The sequence below is a fragment of the Corythoichthys intestinalis genome, chromosome 1, assembly GCF_030265065.1.
Source record: "Corythoichthys intestinalis isolate RoL2023-P3 chromosome 1, ASM3026506v1, whole genome shotgun sequence".
NCBI lineage: Eukaryota > Metazoa > Chordata > Actinopteri > Syngnathiformes > Syngnathidae > Corythoichthys > Corythoichthys intestinalis.
This window is the reverse complement of record NC_080395.1, coordinates 32,476,064-32,501,593: the sequence shown is the minus strand read 5'-3', so window position 1 is coordinate 32,501,593 and position 25,530 is coordinate 32,476,064. Positions and strand designations below refer to the sequence as shown.

The 25,530-nt window shown below is 36.6% G+C and overlaps 2 protein-coding genes across 4 annotated transcripts; one reads left to right on the top strand and one right to left on the bottom strand.

Moving 5' to 3' along the window:
• Positions 1-383: 383 nt before the first annotated feature.
• si:ch211-107o10.3 (uncharacterized protein LOC407663 homolog) lies at positions 384-23,517 on the bottom strand. 3 transcript variants are annotated; one of them, XM_057847410.1, is made up of 7 exons: positions 23,083-23,517; positions 14,657-14,797; positions 14,398-14,589; positions 12,102-12,263; positions 11,864-11,980; positions 11,578-11,779; positions 384-3,669 (listed from the first exon to the last, which is right to left on the bottom strand). In XM_057847410.1, exons 2-7 carry the CDS (start codon positions 14,766-14,768, stop codon positions 3,573-3,575), a joined length of 882 nt encoding a protein of 293 aa, XP_057703393.1. In that variant the 5' UTR covers positions 14,769-14,797; positions 23,083-23,517; the 3' UTR covers positions 384-3,572. The 3 variants fall into 3 exon arrangements, with proteins under 3 accessions (XP_057703393.1, XP_057703386.1, XP_057703402.1); XM_057847403.1 differs by lacking the exon at positions 23,083-23,517 and adding an exon at positions 18,656-18,889; XM_057847419.1 differs by lacking the exon at positions 23,083-23,517 and adding an exon at positions 18,542-18,561.
• Positions 19,271-25,079, top strand: tmed3 (transmembrane p24 trafficking protein 3). Its single transcript, XM_057847430.1, has 3 exons — positions 19,271-19,501; positions 22,528-22,773; positions 24,460-25,079. Exons 1-3 carry the CDS (start codon positions 19,355-19,357, stop codon positions 24,691-24,693), a joined length of 627 nt encoding a protein of 208 aa, XP_057703413.1. The 5' UTR covers positions 19,271-19,354; the 3' UTR covers positions 24,694-25,079.
• Positions 25,080-25,530: the final 451 nt, after the last annotated feature.

Below are 25,530 nucleotides of genomic sequence, written 5' to 3'. Positions count from 1 at the left end.
AATTTTATTCACCTCGAGGATTCGTTTAATTTAGCCAGCTCTAAGCATCACGTTTTGCCCGGACTACTTTTAATACGGGACAACGCGCTGACGTCACGTGCGTAGAGGAAGAAGCAATAAAACAAAAATAAACAAAAAAAAACCTTCACCGACGTTGCTAAAAACAACGCCTGCATGATGCTAGTAGCAGGTAGTGTCCGATGCGTCTCATAGATATCGCACGCATTTAGGACTAGTTGTGAAATGACAGACTCGGTCGTGTCTGGGCAGCGTTAGTAAACAGCCGCCATCTTTAAGCAGTAGACTTCTCATCGCTGATAAATATGACGTTACTGTCACTCGCTCATGTAACGTTAGCCCTTCGGAGGGCTAGTTTTTTATTGATTATGACAACTATCGATGCGTGGCTAACATGTCTTACATACAGGCTTTATTTAATCTGTAAAAACACAGCGCTGTACAGTGATGAGGGTGTAAAATTAAAACATAATGAAGCTAACTGTCAGTCTTAGCTCAGTAGTCATTGCTGAATAAAACACCAGGTGGCACTGGTCCCTAATGTGCTCCAATACAGCAGGTATCATACATTTATTTTGAACACTGCAAAAACTCAAAATCCTATCAGTACTTACAGTTTAGACTAACTTAAAACTTAAGTAGAACTTAAAAATAGCTTGACACAAATGGAAGTTAAATTGAAACACGTGGGAAAAACACCTAGCTTTCAAGTGATGTGTGTTATCAAGCGTAATTACATTTTTAGGTAAGAAATATGTTTTTTTTTTTTTAATAAGATCTAGAAGTTTTTTGAGTGAAAGCAATGATTTTTTTTCTAGTCACATCTTAGATGCAATTGTTGGCTGTTTTCAACAATGTACATCGAAAATAAAGACATTGATTGACTGAAAATGGTTCAATATTGGATTAAATGTCTTTTATTTCTCAAGTATATTTATAATTGCTCTTTACCTAAAAAATAATAATAATAATAATAATAATAATTTATCCAATTAATCGATATTTTCAGTCGATTACTCGATTACTAAAATATTCGATAGCTGCAGCCCTAAATATCACACATCTTATTTCAAATAAACAAAAAAATCCTATTAAATCATACTAACTGAAGGTTTTGAGTAACACAAATTCTTAAGTTATAACTATTTTAATTTCAAGTTAAGATTATGAACTTGATCGAATAAATTGAATTAACATGCATGATCAAGTGACCTAAAATTCTGAGTCATCTAAACTTGAAATGGCAAGTCGTAAACTTCACTCACGACGCCTTCAAGTTCAAACAACTTAAACCAACGTTGAGTTTTAACCGGTGATAATTTAAAAAAAAAAAAAAAAAAAAAAAACTATCTTGAAGTGAACTTACAGTTCCATTTTTAATCATAAGTTGAAAATTCAAGTGAATTTGGTTGACTAGAAATCTAAAGTTCTGCTGATCCAGTTTGCCAAATAGGAAAGTCAAAGTTCAAACCCTGCACTGAATAAGGACAAATCCTACAGAAAATTGATGAATAGTGTGCTATAAGTTTGGAAATGTGCTTTTAAAAAGTAGTCATGGTTGATGTTCCCTATTCATGAGTGATAACATTCTCACAGTAAAAGATTTTGTTGAAAAATGACAAATGTTATTTCATATTTTGCAGCAGTTAATTCATACACAGAGAGGCCTTTAGCGTTAAAGCAAAATGTCTTGCTCCAATTATCTGTGGACCAGCCAGGAATCTTTTGTCACTTTAGTCCAAGTGGTCAATGTTGATGTTAGTGTTGGGAATTACGTCTAGTGTTTGCACACTAAAATGATCAAGGTTTATTTGAATAAATAGTATTACAACACAGTTATTTGAATAAATCGTACTACAACACAGACCAGTTGTGTTTTAACATTGACTTAGGACCATGGCTTACAAATGCAGCACAGTGGCATTAAAATACATTGCACAAACAAGTCCAATTGTTATCTTCATTTTAAACAGATATACACTTTATCCAAGTGGACATAAATAAATTTGCTCTTGTATCTATAGAGCTGTTCTGTTTTGTTGTTTTTGCTCATCTTCTTAATAGCATATTGCCTCCTCCCCAAGTCTATTGACCTTTGTTTGATCATGTTACAATTGTGTACTTACAGGCAGTGCAAACAAGATCGACAGCTTTGCAAATACATATGTTGAAAACAAGTAAAGAAATGGACAAAGAAAAAAAATAGCAGCAGTATATGTAGGTACGTGGACAAAAATTTGGAAATTATCTATCAGAGCTTGAAAAATCCTTTAAAATGAGACCATTATGATTGTAATTGGTTCCAGAAAAAAAAGTCAACTATAGGTCTTTGAAGTTATATAAATCTAGCAAAATTTGTTCCATTAAAAAAATAAACTTATGAGCGAAACTTTTGGAACCAAAACTTTTCTTATTTCTGCAAACAACCGCTAAGTTATAAGGCATTGTGCTATGTATATTCGGCAATGAAACGTGACATTTTTCAAAAATGGCAGCTAGTAGATGAGCCCAAAAAATAAGTGTGTTTGCTCATGCTGATGTCCAAGTACCTACTATATGACGGCTTTAAATAGGAAATACAGCGGATCTATATAAAAATATTTAGACACCCCTAATCAAATGCTTGTTTTGTTGTTATTAACTCAACTAGATTTTGTAAGACTTCACTTTGTTCTGTGGTATTTTTACATGTAATACCTCAAATTCTTCTATGCCTGACTGATAGAGTTGAACAACAAGAACCATCAGTTGCTGTGATTATATCACAAAAAGCTGGCATTTGAAGAGGGGGGCTTAGAGTGTAATAGAGTATAAATAAGCAGTGCATATTTTGTACTATGATGGACTATTAGAACCACACTTAAAGAAGAAAAATAATGGATTCCTCAAGGGAAAGAAATGTGACGGATATTCTAAAACAAGAATCAAACTGTTTATAATTTTTTTCAGAAAAGAAATTTTACCTTTAATATTTCCTCGTAACGTGATAATTCATTAATAACAACTTTATTCTTCTAAAATTGTCGAAAATGGATGTCTATCACCATCATTGCCATGCAATGAGTAAAATACTTTAAAAAAATAATAACTATAAAATTGTTACTTGTTGCTGTAATCAGTGTGAATTTCTATGTTCCATTCATTTTATTTTATTAATTTACTTTTCATAAACATTTTATTTGTTTATAGATTTTTTTATAATTACAAAAAATAGTAATTGCTAATAATTAATATTTTTTAAATTACCACAAATAGTCCTTGCTCTATAAAGGGTTAAAGGTTTCAAGTGTGCCAACTTTTGAATAGTAGTCCACTGTAGTGACTACTGTCCTTGAAAGAATCATGCAAATGCAAGTTTTCATAAAACTTTCCTTTCAACAATCATTTTTAAATTTATTTTCCTCTCAGTGTGGTCCTAATAATTCCGTAGTGTGTTTATCGTGCAAAGTTGATGGGTCTCATTTGACGTGAAATTTAAAAACAAGGCAACACATGATAAGAACGCAAGTACTTGGTCGGTGCGTCGTCAATGGAGGCACGTCAGGTGGCTTACTTCAGATCAGGCCGACCATGGACGAGCTGAGGGCCCACAATCGCTTGGCTGTGTTATCGTCCATGGCTGCTGGGGCAGGAGTTTTCAGTGCACAGTCACTGTTGTGAATATAAGAGAAAAAATATTTAATTGGAAATTCATTTCGATGTTTTAGGCTAAACTTGCTCTGGAATCAAAGACAAAAATGCTTCAAAAACAAAGAAGAAATTATTAAACTTCCACCGGTCATTTAAGTTTCTGTAAGAAAATATATGTCATCCACCATTTTTCTACGCTAAGTAGCTAAATACAGGTAGTCCCTGGGTTACGAACGGGTTCCGTTCCTATGCTGTCGACGTAACCAGAATTTCCGTGTAAGTAGGAGTTAACCATTTAAAAATTCAAAATAACTATCCAATAAGTCCAAAAGTATTGTATTTTGTTTAACTCATTTGCTCCCAAAAACGTATACCGGTCAAAATACGTTCTATTTTTAATTGCTTCAGTGTTCCAAAAACGTATTTATACGTCTTTTGCATTTTTTTTTGACAATAGGCATCGAAAGGTTCCCATGTATCTAAGATACAATGCACAAAGCTCAAAACCCATTTTAAAGCAATAAAACTGGCCACTGGAGGGCAGTAGCGCATTTGGTAAGACTCCCAACCCGCTTCAACCAGTACAGCGTCGAGTCCTTGCTGCTCGCCGAGGAGCCCACGCCGCCGTGCTCGCTGCTCACGTTCCCCGCACCCTTCAGAGTCCCGCACAGAAATGTGCATGACCAAACCAGTTCCCCCCCAGGAACACAAGTTCCCCAGGCGAACGAGGCAGTGCTCACCACAAAAGAAAGACTACAAAAAAATCTTTACGAGACAGGCGGCGATCAGGGAAAAGTTTAACCCGCTGTCGCGGCCACCACGGCGTCATCTCTCAGTTATGTGTAAATAAATTGTTACTTTGCGATCAAAAGCTCTATTTATCTGTTATTTTTAGGGCTGTCAAACTACCCTAACCCTAAAAATTTTAATCGAGTTAATCACAGCTTAAAAATTAATTAATCGTAATTAATCGCAATTCAAACCATCTATAAAATATGTCATATTTTTCTGTAAATTATTGTTGGAATGGAAAGATAAGACAGAAGACGGATATATACATTCAATATACTGTACATAAGTACTGTATTTGTTTATTATATCAATAAATCAACAAGATGGCATTAACATTATTAGGATTCTGTTAAAGCGATCCATGGATAGAAAGACTTGTAGTTCTTAAAAGATAAATGTTAGTGCAAGTTATAGAAATTTTAGATTAAAACCAAAACCCCTCTTAATGTTTTCGTTTGAATAAAGTTTGTAAAATTTTCAATCAAAAAATAAACTAGTAGCTCGCCATTGTTGATGTCAATAATTACACAATGCACATGGTGCTGAAACCCATAAAATCAGTCACACCCTAGCGCCAGCAGAGGGCGACAAAACACCGAAAACCACAAGTAACAAGTGGAAATGACACTGTGCTGTCATTTTAATCTGTTTGAGCAGGGCATGTGCGGTAAATGAGTCAAATATTTTGACGTGATTAAAAAAATAATTAACGCGATAATTTTGACAGCCCTAGTTATTTTATAAAAGGAAAACATTATTCAGATGTTTGTATGGAGATAGAATAGTGCCAAAAGAAGTGAGGTTGTAAAATGAAAATTCTTCCTGTAAAATGACCATTTTTAACTAAAAAACACTTGTATTACCGACTTTTTCCTTTTGTAATAAACATGAAAAAAACACAATGTAAAAAATACATTATACAAGTGTTTTTTTTCCAATTACAAGTGATTTTTTTTGTTCTACGGGTGTTTTTTCTTAGCTACAGGTTAAAAAGTTTTGTCTCACCCTTGTCGCGTTTTATGAGACAAAAAAAATACTCGTAACCTAGTTTTAAAATAAAAACATACCTGTAAAATGACTCATCTTAACTAAAAAACACTTGTATTTTAACTAAAAAAACACTTGTATTTCCAAATTTTTTCGTTGTGAAATAAACATGAAAAAACAATATTATAAAATTTCTTCAAGTGTTTTTTTTCCTCATTTACAAGTGATTTTTTTTGTTCTACGGGTGTTTTTTCTTAGCTACAGGTTAAAAAGTTTTGTCTCACCCTTGTCGCGTTTTATGAGACAAAAAAAATACTTGTAACCTAGTTTTAAAATAAAAACATACCTGTAAAATGACTCATCTTAACTAAAAAACACTTGTATTTTAACTAAAAAAACACTTGTATTTCCAAATTTTTCGTTGTGAAATAAACATGAAAAAACAATATTAAAAAATTTCTTCAAGTGTTTTTTTCCCCCATTTACAAGTGATTTTTTTATTTTTCTACAGGTGTTTTTTTCTTTGCTACAGGTGAAAAAGTTTCGTCTCACCCCTTGTGGCGTTTTCTGAGACAAAAGTCACTTGTAACCAAAGATGAAAAAATCTACTTGTACATCGAAATAATATGTTGTAAAACACAAAAATATCATTCCAAGTCGTGGTCAAAAGAAGACGTTAGTTAAGAAAGAACACAATCTAGTGAATAGTTCTTCGGGTGTTTTATCTTTAATAATCTACAAGTGTTTTCTGAGCATGTACAACTAAATAAATTTCGGCCCAAGCATGTGATGTGAGGCAAAATTCAGACCAATCGGAACGGCGATTGTTCAGGAGGAGGGCGGGACACACCATTGCCGACCTGCTCCTTCTTGCTTTATTCATCACGGCAGAGTACGACAGAAATGGCAGAGCTGCTCTGCCATTTCTGTCGTACTCTGCCGTAATGGCCGAAATGGCAGAGCTGCTCTGCCATTTCTGTCGTACTCTGCCGTGATGAATAAAGCAAGAAGGAGCAGGTCGGCAATGGTGTGTCCCGCCCTCCTCCTGAACAATCGCCGTTCCGATTGGTCTGAATTTTGCCTCACATCACATGCTTGGGCCGAAATTTAGTTGTACATGCTCAGAAAACACTTGTAGATTATTAAAGATAAAACACCCGAAGAACTATTCACTAGATTGTGTTCTTTCTTAACTAACGTCTTCTTTTGACCACGACTTGGAATGATATTTTTGTGTTTTACAACATATTATTTCGATGTACAAGTAGATTTTTTCATCTTTGGTTACAAGTGACTTTTGTCTCAGAAAACGCCACAAGGGGTGAGACGAAACTTTTTCACCTGTAGCAAAGAAAAAAACACCTGTAGAAAAATAAAAAAATCACTTGTAAATGGGGGAAAAAAACACTTGAAGAAATTTTTTAATATTGTTTTTTCATGTTTATTTCACAACGAAAAATTTGGAAATACAAGTGTTTTTTTAGTTAAAATACAAGTGTTTTTTAGTTAAGATGAGTCATTTTACAGGTATGTTTTTATTTTAAAACTAGGTTACAAGTATTTTTTTTGTCTCATAAAACGCGACAAGGGTGAGACAAAACTTTTTAACCTGTAGCTAAGAAAAAACACCCGTAGAACAAAAAAAATCACTTGTAAATGAGGAAAAAAACACTTGAAGAAATTTTATAATATTGTTTTTTCATGTTTATTTCACAACGAAAAAATTTGGAAATACAAGTGTTTTTTTAGTTAAAATACAAGTGTTTTTTAGTTAAGATGAGTCATTTTACAGGTATGTTTTTATTTTAAAACTAGGTTACGAGTATTTTTTTTGTCTCATAAAACGCGACAAGGGTGAGACAAAACTTTTTAACCTGTAGCTAAGAAAAAACACCCGTAGAACAAAAAAAATCACTTGTAATTGGAAAAAAAACACTTGTATAATGTATTTTTTACATTGTGTTTTTTTCATGTTTATTACAAAAGGAAAAAGTCGGTAATACAAGTGTTTTTTAGTTAAAAATGGTCATTTTACAGGAAGAATTTTCATTTTACAACCTCACTTCTTTTGGCACTATTCTATCTCCATAGTTTGGGATGTAACTAGAGCAAAAAATAGCTGTGTTAAAGTAAAAGTTATGTTTGAAATGTATGCGTTTACAAAAAGCTCATTTTCTCCATTTTTTTCATCAGAAATTGGAAAATTGCTCAAACTAAACTATTTTCTAATGCTGATTTCTAAAGAATGGAAAAAGATATTAACTTACTTTTTTTCTGCTGAAAGAAGAGAGTCTAGTCTTTCTTTTGGTGGATTCCATGTTTATATAGCAATAGAACAGAATTTTCTGTGGGCCTTGCAAAATCTGTCAAAATCCAGTAAAACGGCCGGGAGCAAAGGGCCTTGCTCCGGTGAAAATGGCTGGGAGTGAACGAGTTAATGGTGGGGGATGCACTGCCCTCTGGGGGCAGCGTTGGGTTTAGCTGGACTGTCGTTCAATAGTGCTTCCATACAGGAGCACTCAGAACTCTCACTTGGATAAAGAATAGCTGCGCTCTGATTTGGCCCACATAAGGCTCTAAGTTTCTTTGGCTAATATACAGTGCTGCTCAAAAGTTTGTGAACCCCCTCAACATTTTGGAATTTTCTATTATTTCAACCTGATTTCCTAATCAATCAATTCAGTAGTTTTTTTTTTTTTTTTTTAACAGTTGTGTTGTCGAGACTAAATTAAAAAGAGTTTTCATCAACTGATGTAGGTGCAAAATTGAACTGTTTGGTCACAACCAAAACCGCCATGTCTGGCGAAAAGTCAACACTGCATACCACCAAAAGAACCTTCTCCCAACAGTGAAGCATGGAGGTGGGAATGTCAAGATCTGGGCTTGCTTTTCATCCTCAGGACCTGGACAACTCCACATAGTCCAGGGAATCATGAATTCTGAGGAATATTGTCAAATCCTAGAACATAACCTGACGCCATCTGTTTTGAAGTTAAAGCTTGGCAGAAGGTGGATCATGCAACATGATAATGATCCAAAGCATTCCAGCAATACAACCAAGCAATGGCTGAAAAAGAAGAAGATTCGTGTTCTGGACTGGCCCAGTCAAAGTCCTGACCTAAATCCCATTGAAATGCTGTGGCGGGACCTGAAGCGAGCAGTTCATGCCAGACGCCCATCAAACCTCTCTCAACTGACTGCGTTCTGCAAGGAAGAATGGGCAAAAATCCCCCAAAGTAGATGTGAGAGGCTGATTAGTCACTACAGAAACCGTTTGGTTGAGGTAATCTCTGCAAAAGGAGGCGCAATATCCTATTAACTGAAGGGGTTCACATACTTTTGCACACATGATATCTGAGTTTTTCTTAAATCAACCACTTTTGTTAAATAAAGAATGACAATATAACTATTTCTTTTGTTTCAGTCCATTATTTGGAATGTCAGTATTGTGGATTTGGGTATAACTTAACATTTAATAAGGTTATTTTAGTTTTTTTTACAAAAAATCTGACCATCGCTGTGGGGTTCACAAACTTTCGAGCAGCACTGTATGTTTGTGTATGCATGTGAAATTAAGTTTAGAGCTACAGTTTGTGGAGATACGTGTGAGCGATTTGCTATGAGAATTGTAAATACGTTAGCATTCGTAGCTGTTGAATTAGCTGATTTTTGTGCGGCAAATTATGCCAATTTAATTTACTACGTTTACAGATTGATCAGACTAGATGGATTTTTGAACACCAATCATTTTGTTAAAATGTGTGTCGTTTTGAACAGACGTGTTCATATGTGTGTTACAGGCTTACAGCTTTACAAATTTTCACAATTACTGTTTGCTCTCTGTCAAGCAGAACAACTTCACATTTAATGAAAAATAATATACTGTGAGGTACAACTAGGTACTTTTGCGCAACTAAAATAAACAACAAAAGACTGGAGACCGAAAGGCAGATGAGACGGCGTCGTAAAGTCGAAATCGCGTAAGTCAAGTATGTCGTAACCCGGGGACTACCTGTACAGTCAATGGTATAACTTTAGCTACAAAAGGGCGATTCAACCTAATAGACTCGACAAGTATAACACGGTATTTATATATATCCCTCTCTGTACATAATTTCAAAATATATTAAATCTTCCTTTTTTTTGTAAATATTTCAAGATTTCCAGATTACTACTTTGCACTTTTACTATTTGCACTGTAACGAGCACATCAATTTCGTTGCACAATTTGGCATTCATGCATTCCTTTAAATGCTTGTCTGACGGACTAGGGCACTTATTTGTCCTCTCCTTTCAAGTTGCACCTAAACTTAACACATGCCAGTGTGTTCACAGGCGCTCACTGCATAAAAAGAATCTAAGATAAGCATAAAAAGAATCTAAGATAAGCAGTGTTAAAGAACGCTGCTTTACCTCAACATCTGATATGCTGTCAACTCAACTACCATAAATGAGTCATTTTTCATTGTAAAAAAGTTGTTAGAATGAGTAAATTGATTAGTTTAATTCATTTGTTGTTGTTAGCATGTTAGCAATTTAATGCTGCCCACGCTAGACTCAGCAGAAGTCATCAGTGCAGTCAATATAGATCATTCATTCATTCATCTTCTGAACTGCTTATGCTTATAAGTGTTGCGGGGGTGCTGGAGCCTCTCCCAGCAAACAAAGGGCAGGAAGCAGGGTGCATCCTGAACTGGTCGCCAGCCAGCACACGGAGTCAAAAACCCATTCACACACACACACTCACACCTATGGACACTTTGGAGTGTGGGAGGAAACCGGAGTACCCGGAGAGAACTCACGCAGGCACGGGGAGAACATGCAAGCTCCAAACAGGGATACTGGAGCCGGAATTGAACCAACAATCTCAGAACTGCAAGACGGACATGCTAACCACTCTGCCTTGTCAATATTGTAAACTGTGCAAAATAAAATTTGAACCAGATCAGGGCTATGTTTCAAACATTTTGTCTTTTTTAATACAGTATGCACCTGTTACATGATGTTTTTTCCCCTAAATGTTATGTTTTATAAAGAACTGTGATTTGTATTTTTCCATGTATTTAATTTTCATGCAAATTTAAAATGGTATGCCAGAAATGTTCTGCGCACTAATTTGCAGTACGAGATGTGCTGAGCAAACTGACCCGCATGCGCAGGAGCATCAAAACAAATGACTACAAATGACGCACACACAACACACATACACATATACGGACAGTTTGCCATGACTCCCCACCGTGTAAGCAATCTTGAAATATTGCTCATTTGGAGCAGAGAGAAAACCAAGCTTTTCCAGGCTTATCGTCAACCCATTTTATTTTTTTATGAATGTTTTCAAGTCTGCCCTTTCCCCAAAAGCCTCGTACAAACTAGGCGCTAACGCTAATGCAAAGCTGCACCGCTACCGGAGCACCCTGTCACTCGCGCTCTTTGCTGACGTAATTGCTGCATAAATTCCGATTTGGGGGACTTGACAGTTCAGACCGCAGCCACATTCTGGAAAAATGTGGCCCACATCGGATTTTAACCACATACAAAAGTGACCTAAATCGGATTTGAAATGGTCCACTTTTAAACGACTTTTCCCGTTCAGACCGTCAAGTTAATGCTTAACGCCAGTCGGAAAAACGCGAAAAAAATCGGATTTGTGCATTAAGACCTGCGGTATGAATCTAGCCAAAGTGCATTCCTTTTTGGTGTTGTGAAAATGGCCACCTTAAAGATAGCACCTTTATAAGTGTTTAACATTACTGACCAACAGCTGCTGTGAATGCAGCGAGCACTGGTGAACATAATGGAGTGTGTTGCATTGAGGTGCAACTCAAAAAGGGAGGACAAGTAAGTTTCTTACTCATTGCTGCACAGGAGTCCAACATAGCATTTAAATGAAGGACTGTCCAGCATACATCACGACGTATAGTCACTCTACACTCAGCTCACCGAAGAATCCTTTTTTTAGTAGCAGCTGTATTGTGTCTTCTCCCGTTGTGCTTACTGTTTCTTAACACTAAAACAAGACTGCCCTCTCATGTATTCATGTAAAATGCAATATTTTGATATTGTATAAATCACAAGCCCAGCCATAATATGAAGGTGTGATTTATAAGTCAGCAAAATACGGTACTTCAAAAGTTAGCCATCACTTACCTGTAGTAAAGGCCACTGGAATTGGCCAGACTCTCATCCACAGCACAGAAAATGGAGGTCTGTGCTCCTTCTTGGGGATTTTTAATCATCAACAGGAAAGGCAGCAGGAGGGGATTCTTCCACAAAGACGTCGGGAACAGGTGGCGGGCCAGCTCAGTACGGACTACGCCGGGGTGGAGGCAGTATGTGTTCACACCGGTACCTAATGAGATGACAATATCTTTGTTAAAGCCAAATAAAACATCACTGAAGACAGGTGATCAAAGTATTATTTATTGCAGTGCACCTTTGAGTCTGATGGCAAGCTCCCTGCAGAAGAGTATATTGGCTAGCTTGCTTTGGCGGTAGCTCACATCAGGTTTGTAGTCTTCCTCCAGATTGATGTCATTGAAGTGGATTTGACCTGAAAGAAGCCACTCTTGCAGCACATTTCCAACAAAGAAACTACCGGCCCTTCTGAACTACTGTAAATAACTATTTAATTGTTTAAGAGTTAGTTTAAATCTCAATAAATTATATCTTACCCTTCTCATGCGCCAAACTGGAGACAATTACGATTCGACTCGGTGCTGACTTTTTCAGCAGCTCAATGAGAAGATTAGTGAGCAGGAAGTGTCCCAGGTGGTTGACGCCAAATTGCATTTCGTAACCTTCGTCCGTCTTCCATTTGGGGCACATCATGATACCTGGGAAATAACATCACATCGGCGGGCCATTATGTCTGAAAAATAGGGCCTCCACGATTCATGGACAATTAATGGATTATCAAATGAATTGGCAACTGTTTTGATAGTGGATTAATCATTTAAAGAAACACTTGGTAGCTTTTCAGTTTTGGTCGATTTTAGCGACGCCGGTGGACAAAAGCGGTAGTGTTTTTGCCTTAAAGAAGACTGCGTTTCCCATGACGACCTGTGCACACCCGTACGGGTGTCGTAAAATCATCAATCAATCTCCAGGTTGCCTGCAGGATTAAACAACATTTCTGTTTCCAACGACTGTGTGAAGGATGAACAGTAGCATTTGACGGTTAGCAACTGAACTCGTCAGCAGTGGGGCGGTGTCACGCCAGCAAGTGAAAGCCGAGCCAATGTTTATTCTTTATATCCTGGTAGCCTCCATTTTTTTCCTCCTCAGACAAAACTTTTTGTTTCTTAATACTCTGTCATCTTTGCAGAATTCGCACGAAAGTGTTCGCATTGACTTCCGTCTTTATATTGAACAGGGGAAGGGGAAAGTGACCTATGCCGTAAAGCAGTCAGCACATTTTTAGTTTTTTTGTGTGGCAGTGTTCCAGCCACCCTCCTCAAAATTAATTAGTGCCGGTGAAAGTGATACAGACACCACCGAGAGGTGTCATTCAACTAGTTTTCAGTCGCCATATTATCCAAAATGTTTTGAAAATATTTTATAAAGGTTGAAAAGTTACCAAAGGTTGCTTTAAGATATCCTTGACCTGAAAATTGATTAAATCTTTTTTTTTTGACATATTTTAATAAAAAAAATAACAAAGGAAACAAATTAATATTAATAAAAAAATAAATAATAAATAATAAAAAGAATAACAAAGACAGTCAATCTCTTATTTTTACTTAGTCTGTATTTAAAAAAAAAAAAAAAAAAAAAAACATTTCCCCACAATTCTCTAATTCCCTTGGGTAAAACCCTAACTATGCAAATATTCAGTTTTAAAATACTTTGTTCTTGTAAAAACATAGTATTATATAAAAACAACAGTAAACAATCTCTTAATTTTTAATACTTTTTAAAGTACATTTTTATATTTATATATGTATTTATATTCTATTTTTTTGCTGTTTATTTTTATTGTTTATTCAAAAAATAAAAGGAAAAAAAGTAGGGCTGTCAAAATTAACGCATTAACGAGTGGTAATTAATTTTCAAAATTAATCCCGTTAAAATATTTGACGCAATTAACGCACAAATGCCCCGCTCAAACATATTAAAAGGACAGCAAAGTGAAAGGTGTACTTGTTGTGTTTTTCGGAGTTTTGCCGCCCTCTGCTGGCGCTTGGGTGCGACTGATTTTATAGGCTTCAGCATCCATGAGCATTGTGTAAGTAATTATTGACATCAACAATGGCGGGCTACTAGTTTATTTTTTGATTGAAAATTTTACAAATTTTATTAAAACGAAAACATGAAGAGGGGTTTTAATATAAAATTTCTATGACTTGTACTAGTTATTATCTTTTATTTATTTTCTATAAATTTTTATAAATATTTATATATTTTATTTATATATTTATGTATTTTATTTATTATTTTTATTTATCTTTTAAGACCTACAAGTCTTTCTATCCATGGATCGCTTTAACAGAATGATAATAATGGTAATGCCATCTTGTCGATTTATTGTTATAATAAAGAAATACAGTACTTATGTACCGTATGTTGAATGTATATATCCATCTCGGTCTTATCTTTCCATTCCAACAATAATTTACAGAAAAATATGGCACATTTTCTAGATGGTTTGAATTGCGATTAATTGCGATTAATTACGATTAATTAATTTTTAAGCTGTAATTAACTCGATTAAAAATTTTAATCGTTTGACACCCCTAGAAAAAAGCAAATGCTCTTTTTTCATTTAACAATAATCAAAGAAAAAAAAAATTAGATTGATGTCCTCCTCAAGCTCTCATTGAAGACTGCAGAAATATTAAATTTCATTTCTGCGAGGAACATGAAGTCAATCCACACGATTAACTTAATGTGCCATATAAAGAGATGTAACGAACAGATCTGGCCCCATGCCTCAAGTTTGACACTTTACTTTGAGACTTTCGAAAATACCTGCATTGTTAATAAGGATGTCCAAGTGCTCCTCATTATTTATAATATCTCTGGCCAAGTCTCTGACCGATTGCAGGCAGGCCAAATCCAACTTTTTCACCACCACGTTGTCGTTACGGCTCTGCTTGCGAATTTGTACAGCCGCTATGTGGGCTTTCGTCAAGTCCCTGCAGGCGAGGATTACTCTGGCCCCTTTGACAAAGATGAGTGAAGTCAGGATAAATAAATTCAAGATTAGAACATACAGATAAACGCTTACCTCGTCGCGCCAGGTCCAGGGCCGTCTCTTTTCCGATGCCGGTGTTGGCGCCCGTGATCAGCACTGTTTTCCCATCCAGCCTGACCTTGCTGCGACATACTCCCCCCGCCATCCACCGACGCAAGGCCAGCAAGCTTGCGCCTGTAAAGGGAAAACAAGATGTCAAGGCCCACATGATTTTGTTAAAAACACTCATTCACGGCAATAGACTTACAATCCATTTTGACTGGGAGAAGATGGCAGCGAATGATCACTGCCAACCCTCCCAGTCTAAATGGATTGGACATTTAGAGCTGTCAATAAGGCAGTTTTAGTGCGTGTGTGAGGGGGGGGTTTACTATCCAAGGCTGAAGGAGGGAGAGTCCCCCCCCAAAACAGCTTTTTATTTATTGTTACTTTTTATGGTTATTTCTAATAAAAAGGGACCTACAATTAACCAGGCTAGTTTTATCTTTCGTGCCTGCCAGGCTCAAGGTTTTCTCAAAGAAAGTTTAAGAACTTAACATAAAAGTTTTAGAGCATGAATAAGTAAATAAATAAAATGTATAAGGACGTAACCATTTTCATGATGATAATACACACTCAGCAGGAAAACACCATTATTTGCAATTAATTAAACTCACCTGGACGTCACGAACTGTATGTAAAATATTTTCCAGAAGTTTAAGAAGACACCAAGTCACTGCACTAAATGCTAATGCTAACGCGAACGCTATGCTTACTCAAAAAGTCAGTTTAGTGTGTGATGATCACTCAGCACAGCCCTTTAAAGGCTAAAGCAACATAGCTAGCCAAGATAAGAAAGCAAAACTTACCAAGCAGCACCTGTCACTTATGTTTCATAAAATGAGCTTGGAATGGGCATAGGCTTACTCAACAACCGGTACGCAGCACGTCATATGAGTGTCACGACCAAACACTGCTAAATGTGTTCTAACTACACATACAGTACGAAAATATCTAACATTGTGAATTTATGACGGAACCTATGGCGAATTTTCATCTCGTTCTCCTGTCGTCAGACGTCATCAATCACGTTATGTTTCAGTCCCCCGAGACACGTTTTCAGCGCAACATCATGACGTCATTGTCATGAAAAAAATTGTTCGTTGACGAAATATTTTTATTATCGTCATCGTTGACGAACACAAACCTGCATATGACTTTTGACCGCATTTAAGTCACCTCTGATGATACGGTTGAAAGTGCAATGGTGGCATTTTATGGTTGATATGTGAACAAACCTGTTTGAGCTCTATGCCACTGCACTGTATTTATTGCATTTTTGTTTGTTCTATGATATATATATATATATATATATATATATATATATATATATATATATATATATATATATATATACACAGTGCCTTGCAAAAGTATTCGGCCCCCTTGAATCTTGCAACCTTTCGCCACATTTCAGGCTTCAAACATAAAGATATGAAATTTAATTTTTTTGTCAAGAATCAACAACAAGTGGGACACAACCGTGAAGTGGAACAACATTTATTGGATAATTTAAACTTTTTTAACAAATAAAAAACTGAAAAGTGGGGCGTGCAATAATATTCGGCCCCTTTACTTTCAGTGCAGCAAACTCACTCCAGAAGTTCAGTGAGGATCTCTGAATGAGCCAATGTTGTCCTAAATGACCGATGATGATAAACAGAATCCAAATGCGTGTAATCAAGTCTCCGTATAAATGCACCTGCTCTGTGATAGTCTCAGGGTTCTGTTTAAAGTGCAGAGAGCATTATGAAAACCAAGGAACACACCATGTAGGTCCGAGATACTGTTGTGGAGAAGTTTAAAGCCGGATTTGGATACAAAAAGATTTCCCAAGCTTTAAACATCTCTAGGAGCACTGTGCAAGCCATCATATTGAAATGGAAGGAGCATCAGACCACTGCAAATCTTCCAAGACCCGGCCGTCCTTCCAAACTTTCTTCTCAAACAAGAGAAAACTGATCAGAGATGCAGCCAAGAGGCCCATGATCACTCTGGATGAACTGCAGACATCTACAGCTGAGGTGGGAGAGTCTGTAAATAGGACAACAATCAGTCGTACACTGCACAAATCTGGCCTTTATGGAAGAGTGGCAAGAAGAAAGCCATTTCTCAGAGATATCCATAAAAAGTCTCGTTTAAAGTTTGCCACAAGCCACATGGGAGACACACCAAACATGTGGAAGAAGGTGCTCTGGTCAGATGAAACCAAAATTGAACTTTTTGGCCACAATGCAAAACGATATGTTTGGCATAAAAGCAACACAGCTCATCACCCTGAACACACCATCTCCACTGTCAAACATGGTGGTGGCAGCATCATGGTTTGGGCCTGCTTTTCTTCAGCAGGGACAGGGAAGATGGTTAAAATTGACGGGAAGATGGATGCAGCCAAATACAGGAACATTCTGGAAGAAAACCTGTTGGTATCTGCACAAGACCTGAGACTGGGACGGAGATTTATCTTCCAAAAGGACAATGATCCAAAACATAAAGCCAAATCTACAATGGAATGGTTAAAAAATAAACGTATCCAGGTGTTAGAATGGCCAAGTCAAAGTCCAGACCTGAATCCAATCGAGAATCTGTGGAAAGAGCTGAAGACTGCTGTTCACAAACACTCTCCATCCAACCTCACTGAGCTCGAGCGGTTTTGCAAGGAAGAATGGGCACGAATGTCAGTCTCTCGATGTGCAAAACTGATAGAAACATACCCCAAGCGACTTGCAGCTGTAATTGGAGCAAAAGGTGGCGCTACAAAGTATTAACGCAAGGGGGCCGAATAATATTGCAAGCCCCACTTTTCAGTTTTTTATTTGTTAAAAAAGTTTAAATTATCCAATAAATTTTGTTCCACTTCACGATTGTGTCCCACTTGTTGTTGATTCTTGACAAAAAAATTAAAATTTTATATCTTTATGTTTGAAGCCTGAAATGTGGCGAAAGGTTGCAAGGTTCAAGGGGGCCGAATACTTTTGCAAGGCACTGTATACATATATATATATATATATATATATATATATATATATATATATATATATATATATATATATATATATATATATATATATATATATATATTATATTATGTATTATTTTAAGACTGTGCTTTTTCTGTAGGATTCCATGTTTTAAGTACAGCATTATGAACAAATGGTTTTTTTAATGACACAAAATTCATAATTTCAAACTTCCAGGAACTTAATACATTTTTATTTGTTCTACTGTATTTTTTCCAAAAGCGTGGTAATCTTCTCTACTACCAGGCTTTGTTTATATATGTTTTTTATTTCAAGTACTGTAAATTGCTACCATGTGAAAATGTACTCTAAATTTAGCCCTCCACCATATTGACATTGTAGGGCACATGCTAGGAAGCGCAAAAGTTTAGTTAGCTTAGTTCACCAACAGTAACTGTCCAATTTATGCTTTGGCCGCCCATTTTTATTTATTTTATTAGTGTTCCACTGACATTTGGGAATGTAAATGCCCAAGAATTTGGTGCTATGCCACTGGCAGCCAAAGAGTTTATAGTATGCCATAAAGGTTACACTTGTTAAAGGGAAATAAAGCAGTGATGTGTCAATGATGTCAAGCACAGACACAACATCATATCCATTGATCATTCATGACACCCTCTTTATAAAAACCCTTTTAGCTCACCACTTTGTCTTTTTGCAAATTGGCTGTACCGCTATAAGCAGTGTTGTAATGGTTTCAGTAATCACCATTTGGTCCTTATGCTAAAAAATAAACATGCAGACAACTTGTTGTGTCTTTTTATGCTGCTCGATGCTGTGATGTCAGAATGAGCAGTACAAGCAATGCATGTTGTATAGTATAAAATATGGTTCTGGTCTTTATGATTTTTCTACTCACATCTAAACGAGACACTGTTTAAGTCTGTTTGGCTTCTCTCGGACGTGTTGACGGTTACCAAGGGGACGAGTAAAATACACACACAAAACTATCAATATATTAAAATAGTTTTACCTGCTACCACGGCAACGGTGATGCCGACAGCGTGCTTCTCGGCAAACCCCCTCGCTGTCTCGACGTAGGGATGCATTTCAATGTTTTTATTTTAAAATTAATAATAATGAAATAATAATAAAACAGTATTTTAAACGCAATCCTTGCCGACACTCACTCATTGGGTAAGCATCAGACAAGGAGCGCAGCGCAGCTTTACTGCCTGAGGTTAGAAACTTGACGTGAGTCACGTGATACTTTATGAAGCGTTTCACAAAACGGAAGTGACGATAACACTTTGATATTTTTGTTTGTTTTGTTTGAAAGGTCTGTGTTTCGAGCAGCTTAATAATTATACTTTTAATTTTATGGGAATTTGTTTTTATTTATGCATTAAGAGCGAACTAATAGGTATTAAAAAAGATTAACTCGGGAAAGGGTTCACACGTGCTTTTATTTTGTTCTCTTCATATTTCCATTTCCTGTTTCGTAGTAGCGTAAATTTAGAATATTATTTTAAAATAATTTCATACACTGTAGAATAATTCAAAAGGAGCTATTAAAATGTATTTTATTATATATATATATATTTTTTTAAATTAAACATAATAAATCATACACCGGAAGAAACTCGCCGCTTTGCCACGTCATAGTTAACCGCTGCAAGTGTTCATTGAACTCACTCAAAATTTTGCAGTTTGTGAATGCATTTATGTGACAATGCTGCTGCCACTTTCGTTCTTCTACCTGTTGCTGCACTTTATCGTGGTGTTCGCCACAGAGTTCACGTTTGAGCTCCCCGATAACGAAAAACTATGTTTCTACGAGGAGTTGGAGAAGGATGTCGAGTTTTACATCGATTACCAAGTAAGTCCTTCAATGGAAATATATTTACAAGACAGTCATGATTCGTTTTAGTTACCGTTTTTCTATATTTTAGGGGGGGGTAATCAGTGTATTTTCAATTATATTAAAACAATTTACTTCGTGTTTTACATATTTATGTGGGACAGCTGTTGAGCTATGTGCGCCTTCCGTGATCAGCGCATGGGTCCTCGGTTTACGTTGGAGTGACGTAAAGTATTTGTATGCAAGTCACAACAAAGCAAAAAAAAAAAAAAAAAAAAAAAAAACTCACACACACAAAACAGTAAGCAGTTGTATGAAAATCACTTAAAAGCGGCAAATAAAAACGAGTACGATGTTAATGCACTGTGCTTTCTTGTGTTTTTTAGTCCTAAATTATACTAAAGCAGTAGTAGCAACTATTAATTTCATAAAAGTGTAGTCGGGCCTAAAAAGAAAACAAACAAATGCAAAACAGACCCTTTGATGCGTGAATTCATATTGTATTGCTGTGCCATTAATTAACCATTAATACAGTAAATATTTGTACAGTATTTCTGTGCCATTAACCTAAACCACTGGTGTCAAACTCACGGCCCGGGGGCCAGATCCGACCCGCCATGTCATTTAGGCCTACGAAAAAATATGCATCGACATCGAATTTTATAATGTTTTTTATGACTTTTATATAAAATTTACAGAAATCGGAATATCTACTGTTCTATTTACTTTTCCTTTTTACAACATTTATAATGAATACATGAACTCAGCCTGAATGGATTGTGTGTGAACACCATCAATGGCAGCCAATGAATGAAATATTTATATATGGCGGATAACACTGAGGTCACTTGAAGTACCGCTCTGAGACCCCCTATTTGGCCAAATTTCAAAATTGTCCTGTATGCATGTGTGATACATCATTGGAAAGCTTAAAATCTCAATTTTCTGGGGGAAGAAAAATTTTGAACAGGAGGGCTTTTTGAATTTTTTTTTTTTTTTTTTTTTTTTTTTTTAAACGGCAACATCGTATCTGGAGATGAGAACACGCGAGAGCAGAATTAAAGACGCCATGATTTTAACTACATATTATATTTTCGATCAAAAAACTCCATGTAGATTGTATCACCGAGTGTCAAGGCACAGCTGGGAATGGACGGAGCCACATTTTGGGGGGGGGATTTCATGAATGAAACATGGTAATATAACAAGGGTCGCGATGCAGAAATCGCAGACATCAAGGAGTGCTTGAGATTTTTAAAAAAATATATTTACACTTTAAACAATTTTTTTTCTCAATTTTTCTTTGTTTGGATCGATTATTTGTCATCTAAAATATCGGGGAAAATGCGACAGTAACCAAAAAAAAAAAAAAATACAATTAAGCGATAGTTATTTGGTAGATATCCGTGACTTTTTTACAGACACCATTTTTTTTCCATTGTGATGTAATTTGTTTAAAAGTTTAAAATAAGCGAGTGAATAATTTTTAATTTTTTTTTTTTTTTTTTTTTTTCAAACGAAACATTGGACATCGATTAATGATTCTAAGCTAAAAATGAAAGACATTTTGAATAATAAATATACTTCTTTTTATGGCTGGGTTGAAACAAAAACGGTTGCCTGATGTCTGTAAACGGGGGTTTCCAGGGTAAAAGGGACACATTAAAAATTGTTTGGGAGCTTAATGCGCCATGAATTTGCTATGGCAGCATACAGACATATTGTTCTTTTAAACACAGCAGTTCTTTTGGCTTAAAATACAGCAGTTTATTTTATAGAGGGTTGCAAGAGCAGAAACTGCTTTTTCAGTCTTTTGTGTGTTTTCTGGCAAAGGTTGGCTGTAGAGATGTGCCGATTACCGGTTTCAAGGCATACCGTGGTACGAAAACGTCAAAGTTTTAAAATCGAAAAAATTTTCCATCATACGGTCCCTAAGGTATTAGCTATTTTTTATGTCGCAAAAATGCATGGAGAAATCGCTCGCTTGCAGCTGCAAGGCTCAACCCTCCCCCACCGGTTGTTGTTCTGTGTCAGTGAGTCAGCTGTGCTACACTTTGGCTAGAGAAGGCTTAACTCCAGTACATTTTTTACTCCATCGAAGAAAACGAAATCCTTGGTATAGGAATACTTCGGCTACAGAAAAGTTAGACGGCCGCGACTTAGAGGAGAGCCAACCGACAGGCCGTCTTAGAGGAGAGCCAACCGACATGTAAAACATGTTTGCGGAAGGTGGCTGCCGAGTAGGCAATACCTCCAATATGATTTCGCATTTATACAAAATTAAAGGTTAGTAAACACTGTTATGATCATTTCCCACCAGATACAAGAGTTAACTCCAGCATGTTTAGTGTGTCTAGCCGTGATAAAACGTGTTGTTGTTTTTTTCTCGCTGGCAACTGTCTGTGTTGAGAAAGAGTGTGTGTATAATTTAAAGGTGTTAAGAGTAATACGTGCTTTTTATAGAATACAATTGTTTTTGTTCTGATGGTTATAATGTTGATCTATGTCTGTGGGGTTAGGCTCACTTAAAGGACTTTTTAAAATTTTATTTAGAATATTTCAGATATTATTTTTTTAAGTTAACAATATGCATATGTTCCAATTTGCTCATTTGTTTTGAAAAATAAAAATCCTGTTCAATGGAATGTAATTGCAATACTGTGAAACAGTGATATTTTGGCTAAAGGTTATCGTACCGTCAGAATATCATCACCACATGGCTAGTTGGCTGTCATAATGGTCGTTTGAACAAAACCGTAGCTACAATGTGGCTCGTGACAAAGATGAGTTTGACACCGCTAACATAGACTAACACAAAAGTTAGGACATTACGCCACAAACATAATACTAACGATATTATTACAGCGAATACGTCAATGGAAAAACTGTAGCGCTATCATTATAAATACAAAATAAAACCAGTTAGCTAGTTAATTGCGCTGTTAGTCAAAACATTGTTAGTTATATTGCAGACAAATGCTTCTGTGCACCATCTTGGCATGTATTAACCACAAAAATGGCTTCTTTTTTCTTTCTTTGAAAAGGTAATATCAGGAGGAAACTATGACGTGGACTGTTTTGTGACAGACCCGCTCAGTAACACGCTGTACAGCCAAAATAAGAAGCAGTACGACACTTTCTCCCTCACCACTGCCATGAGTGGGGCCTACAGGATTTGCTTCAGTAACGAATTCTCCACCTTTTCTCATAAATCCGTCTATTTGAATTTCCGGCACGGTGCCGAGGAGCCTCTTATGCCTGGTATGTACAGAGCCACAGCGCTGACCCAGGTAAGACTGTTTATTAGTGGTGTAACATTGCATTGAGCTAGAGAGTTACCGTAATTTCCCGAATATGAGGCGCACCCGTGTATAATGCGCGCCCCAAATTTACTTGTAAAATCTAGGGGAAATTATTGTACCCGTTTATAACGCGCACCCTAATTTTAGAAGAAAACAGAGCTTGTGTACAGATACAGAGATGTCATTTTACTGACTGGTGAAACACAGCACAAGCATAGCACATTGGTAGTTCAAAACATTACCGTAAACTGACAATATTTACGGTAATAATATGATTTGACAACTTCTCCAACTTACCAGAATCTAGGAGAAAACAAAACAGATGTGACTTTTCTTTTAAAGGCTGCTGTATAACTTGCTCGTTTCCTCATGATGAATAAATGTTTCTTCCATGGATTGATACGGTAAAATGAAAGTGAGAACGTAAGTCGGAAATCCGTGAGAGCTCATAGCTGTCAACTCGACAGTAACAAAAGGAACTATTGTTATTTGGGTTTGAGTTTCCCGAGGGACCGATATAGTTGACGGACATAGGAAGTGTGTGTCCTTACATTTGTTATAGTCCGAATTGCGGAGCTGCAATAAACGTCGACTCAAATGAGTTTAAGAAACTAAATTCTGTGCTTTATGAAGAGTGAAAAAAGCAGAATTTAACACAGACGAAATCATTCGGCCGATTAGAGTGAAGTATTACCGAAACAAAACGGTGACGTCACGTACCGTAATGGTCGGCAACGGGTCGCCGCATACGTTTCTTCAACACAACGTGGCCGTGTCAATGAAAAAAAGTCGGTTTATATATATATGTAATACATATATATTTCTGTCTCCATCCATGTACCCGTTTATAATGCGCACCATGAGTTTACAAGTTGATTTTGGGGGGGAAAAGTGCGCGTTATATTCGGGAAATTACGGTAAGTACCGTATTGGCCTGAATATAAGACGGTGTTTTTTGCATTGAAATAAGAAAAGTGGGGGTCGTCTTATATTTGCGGTTTAGACATTATACCCATTCAGGACGCTAGATGGCGCCAGATATCATTGAAGTGATGTTCTGTCATGACAGATCTCAGCTACTCTCAAGTTTAACCAGTTTGCATTATTTTATTGCAATGTTTTTCCTTATTCAAATTTGTTTCAAGACTACAGTTACAGTTAACTTCACTTTGATGGTTAATGCAGTTATTGCAATTTTGTTGTTTTATTACAATAGATTGGTTTATTTGCATTTCAAAAACCAGAAGCCATTCATTTATGAATGTGATTGCACTTTAGTTAACATATTTAAATGTTCAGATATTAAGATTTGAATGAGGCAAAATGACATGCTCTTTCTCTCAAATATATTTTTATAATCATTTTTCAGATGTACTGTAATTATTTTCTGTATAAAAATTAATTTGGTGTTCAAAATGTTTTTTCAAACTTTAATCTTGAAAAAGAGGGGGGTCGTCTTATAATCAGGGCCGTCTTATATTCGGGCCAATATGGTATGTAGTTACTATCGGGGAATGCCCCTGTTTTTGCCATTTAATGGTATTGCTGTTCTGTATAAACACACACATAATGTGAGACAAAGGTTAGACCATGATTAGGCAAATCAGCAGTCATGAAGAAGCTAGTCATTTATGTCAAAACCGAATGGACGTAGAAGATTGTTTTTCCTCACAGTTGGAATCGACATGCGTGTCCATTCATGAGATCCTGAAGGTGGTTGCGGAGTCGCAGAGGTGGTACAAACTCAGGGAAGCACATGACCGCCTCAGAGCGGAACACCTCCACGACCGCGTCAATCTATGGTCCATCGGTGAAACCATCCTGCTGTTTGTCATCGGCGTGGGGCAAGTCATGATGCTCAAGAGCTTTTTCCATGATAAGAAAGGCTCTGTGGCAGCGATGACTTAAAACCAGGAGTGCACAATTTTTCTCCCAATGTCTTGGACGTTTTGTTCTTGCCAGAAAGGAAGACGACTCGGAAATTTTGTTACTTGTCTAATTGTCAATGTTGAGGGAAATACTTATTTCAGTGTTCTTTGTTTGTCCTAATTTATATGGGGAAAGTTGTTACAAGTGTATACATTTATACCTTACTTTTTCCATTTTCTATGAAAAAAAGAATGTTATCTGTACTGAATGTTGCCTTACTTATCACGATAAGTCTGTCTTGCTTCCCTCCCCGCCTCATCCCAAATTGAAATTCCACAAGGGACTATGTTCAATAATGTTAAATAGGTTTCTTTTACCCACAGATGAGTTTTAATTAATAAATATATGATTACATAGCTTTGTATTGCAGTGACTCGTTCTTGCATCCTAACCAGATGCCCCAGTCATCTTGTCTGGTGCTGACATATCTTAATGCGGAGGGGCACTGGCTCTATTCTTACCCCCACCAAGCTTCATGCTACCAGTAAGAAAAAGCCTCATCTTTCCTGCGCAGAAACTCAATTTGATTGCTTGTATCTGTGGTCTTGTCCATACCGGAATGTTGAAAAGCCGGTAACCTGAGTGCTTCGCCCTTTGTCTAATCCTTTATCGTGATGTACCCATGCACCAATCTTTTGCTCCACTTTTCCCTCACCCCTGACCTGGACCGGGTACTCTACCCTCCTTGACTGATGACTAGGTTCTTGGATGTGCTTGTTCTTACCCAAAATGCTTCACACACTGCTGCAAATCGTTTCAATGAGAGTTCTCCAGAAAGCTCCTGAGCATTTCCTCCCAATCTACAGGTAACACTGC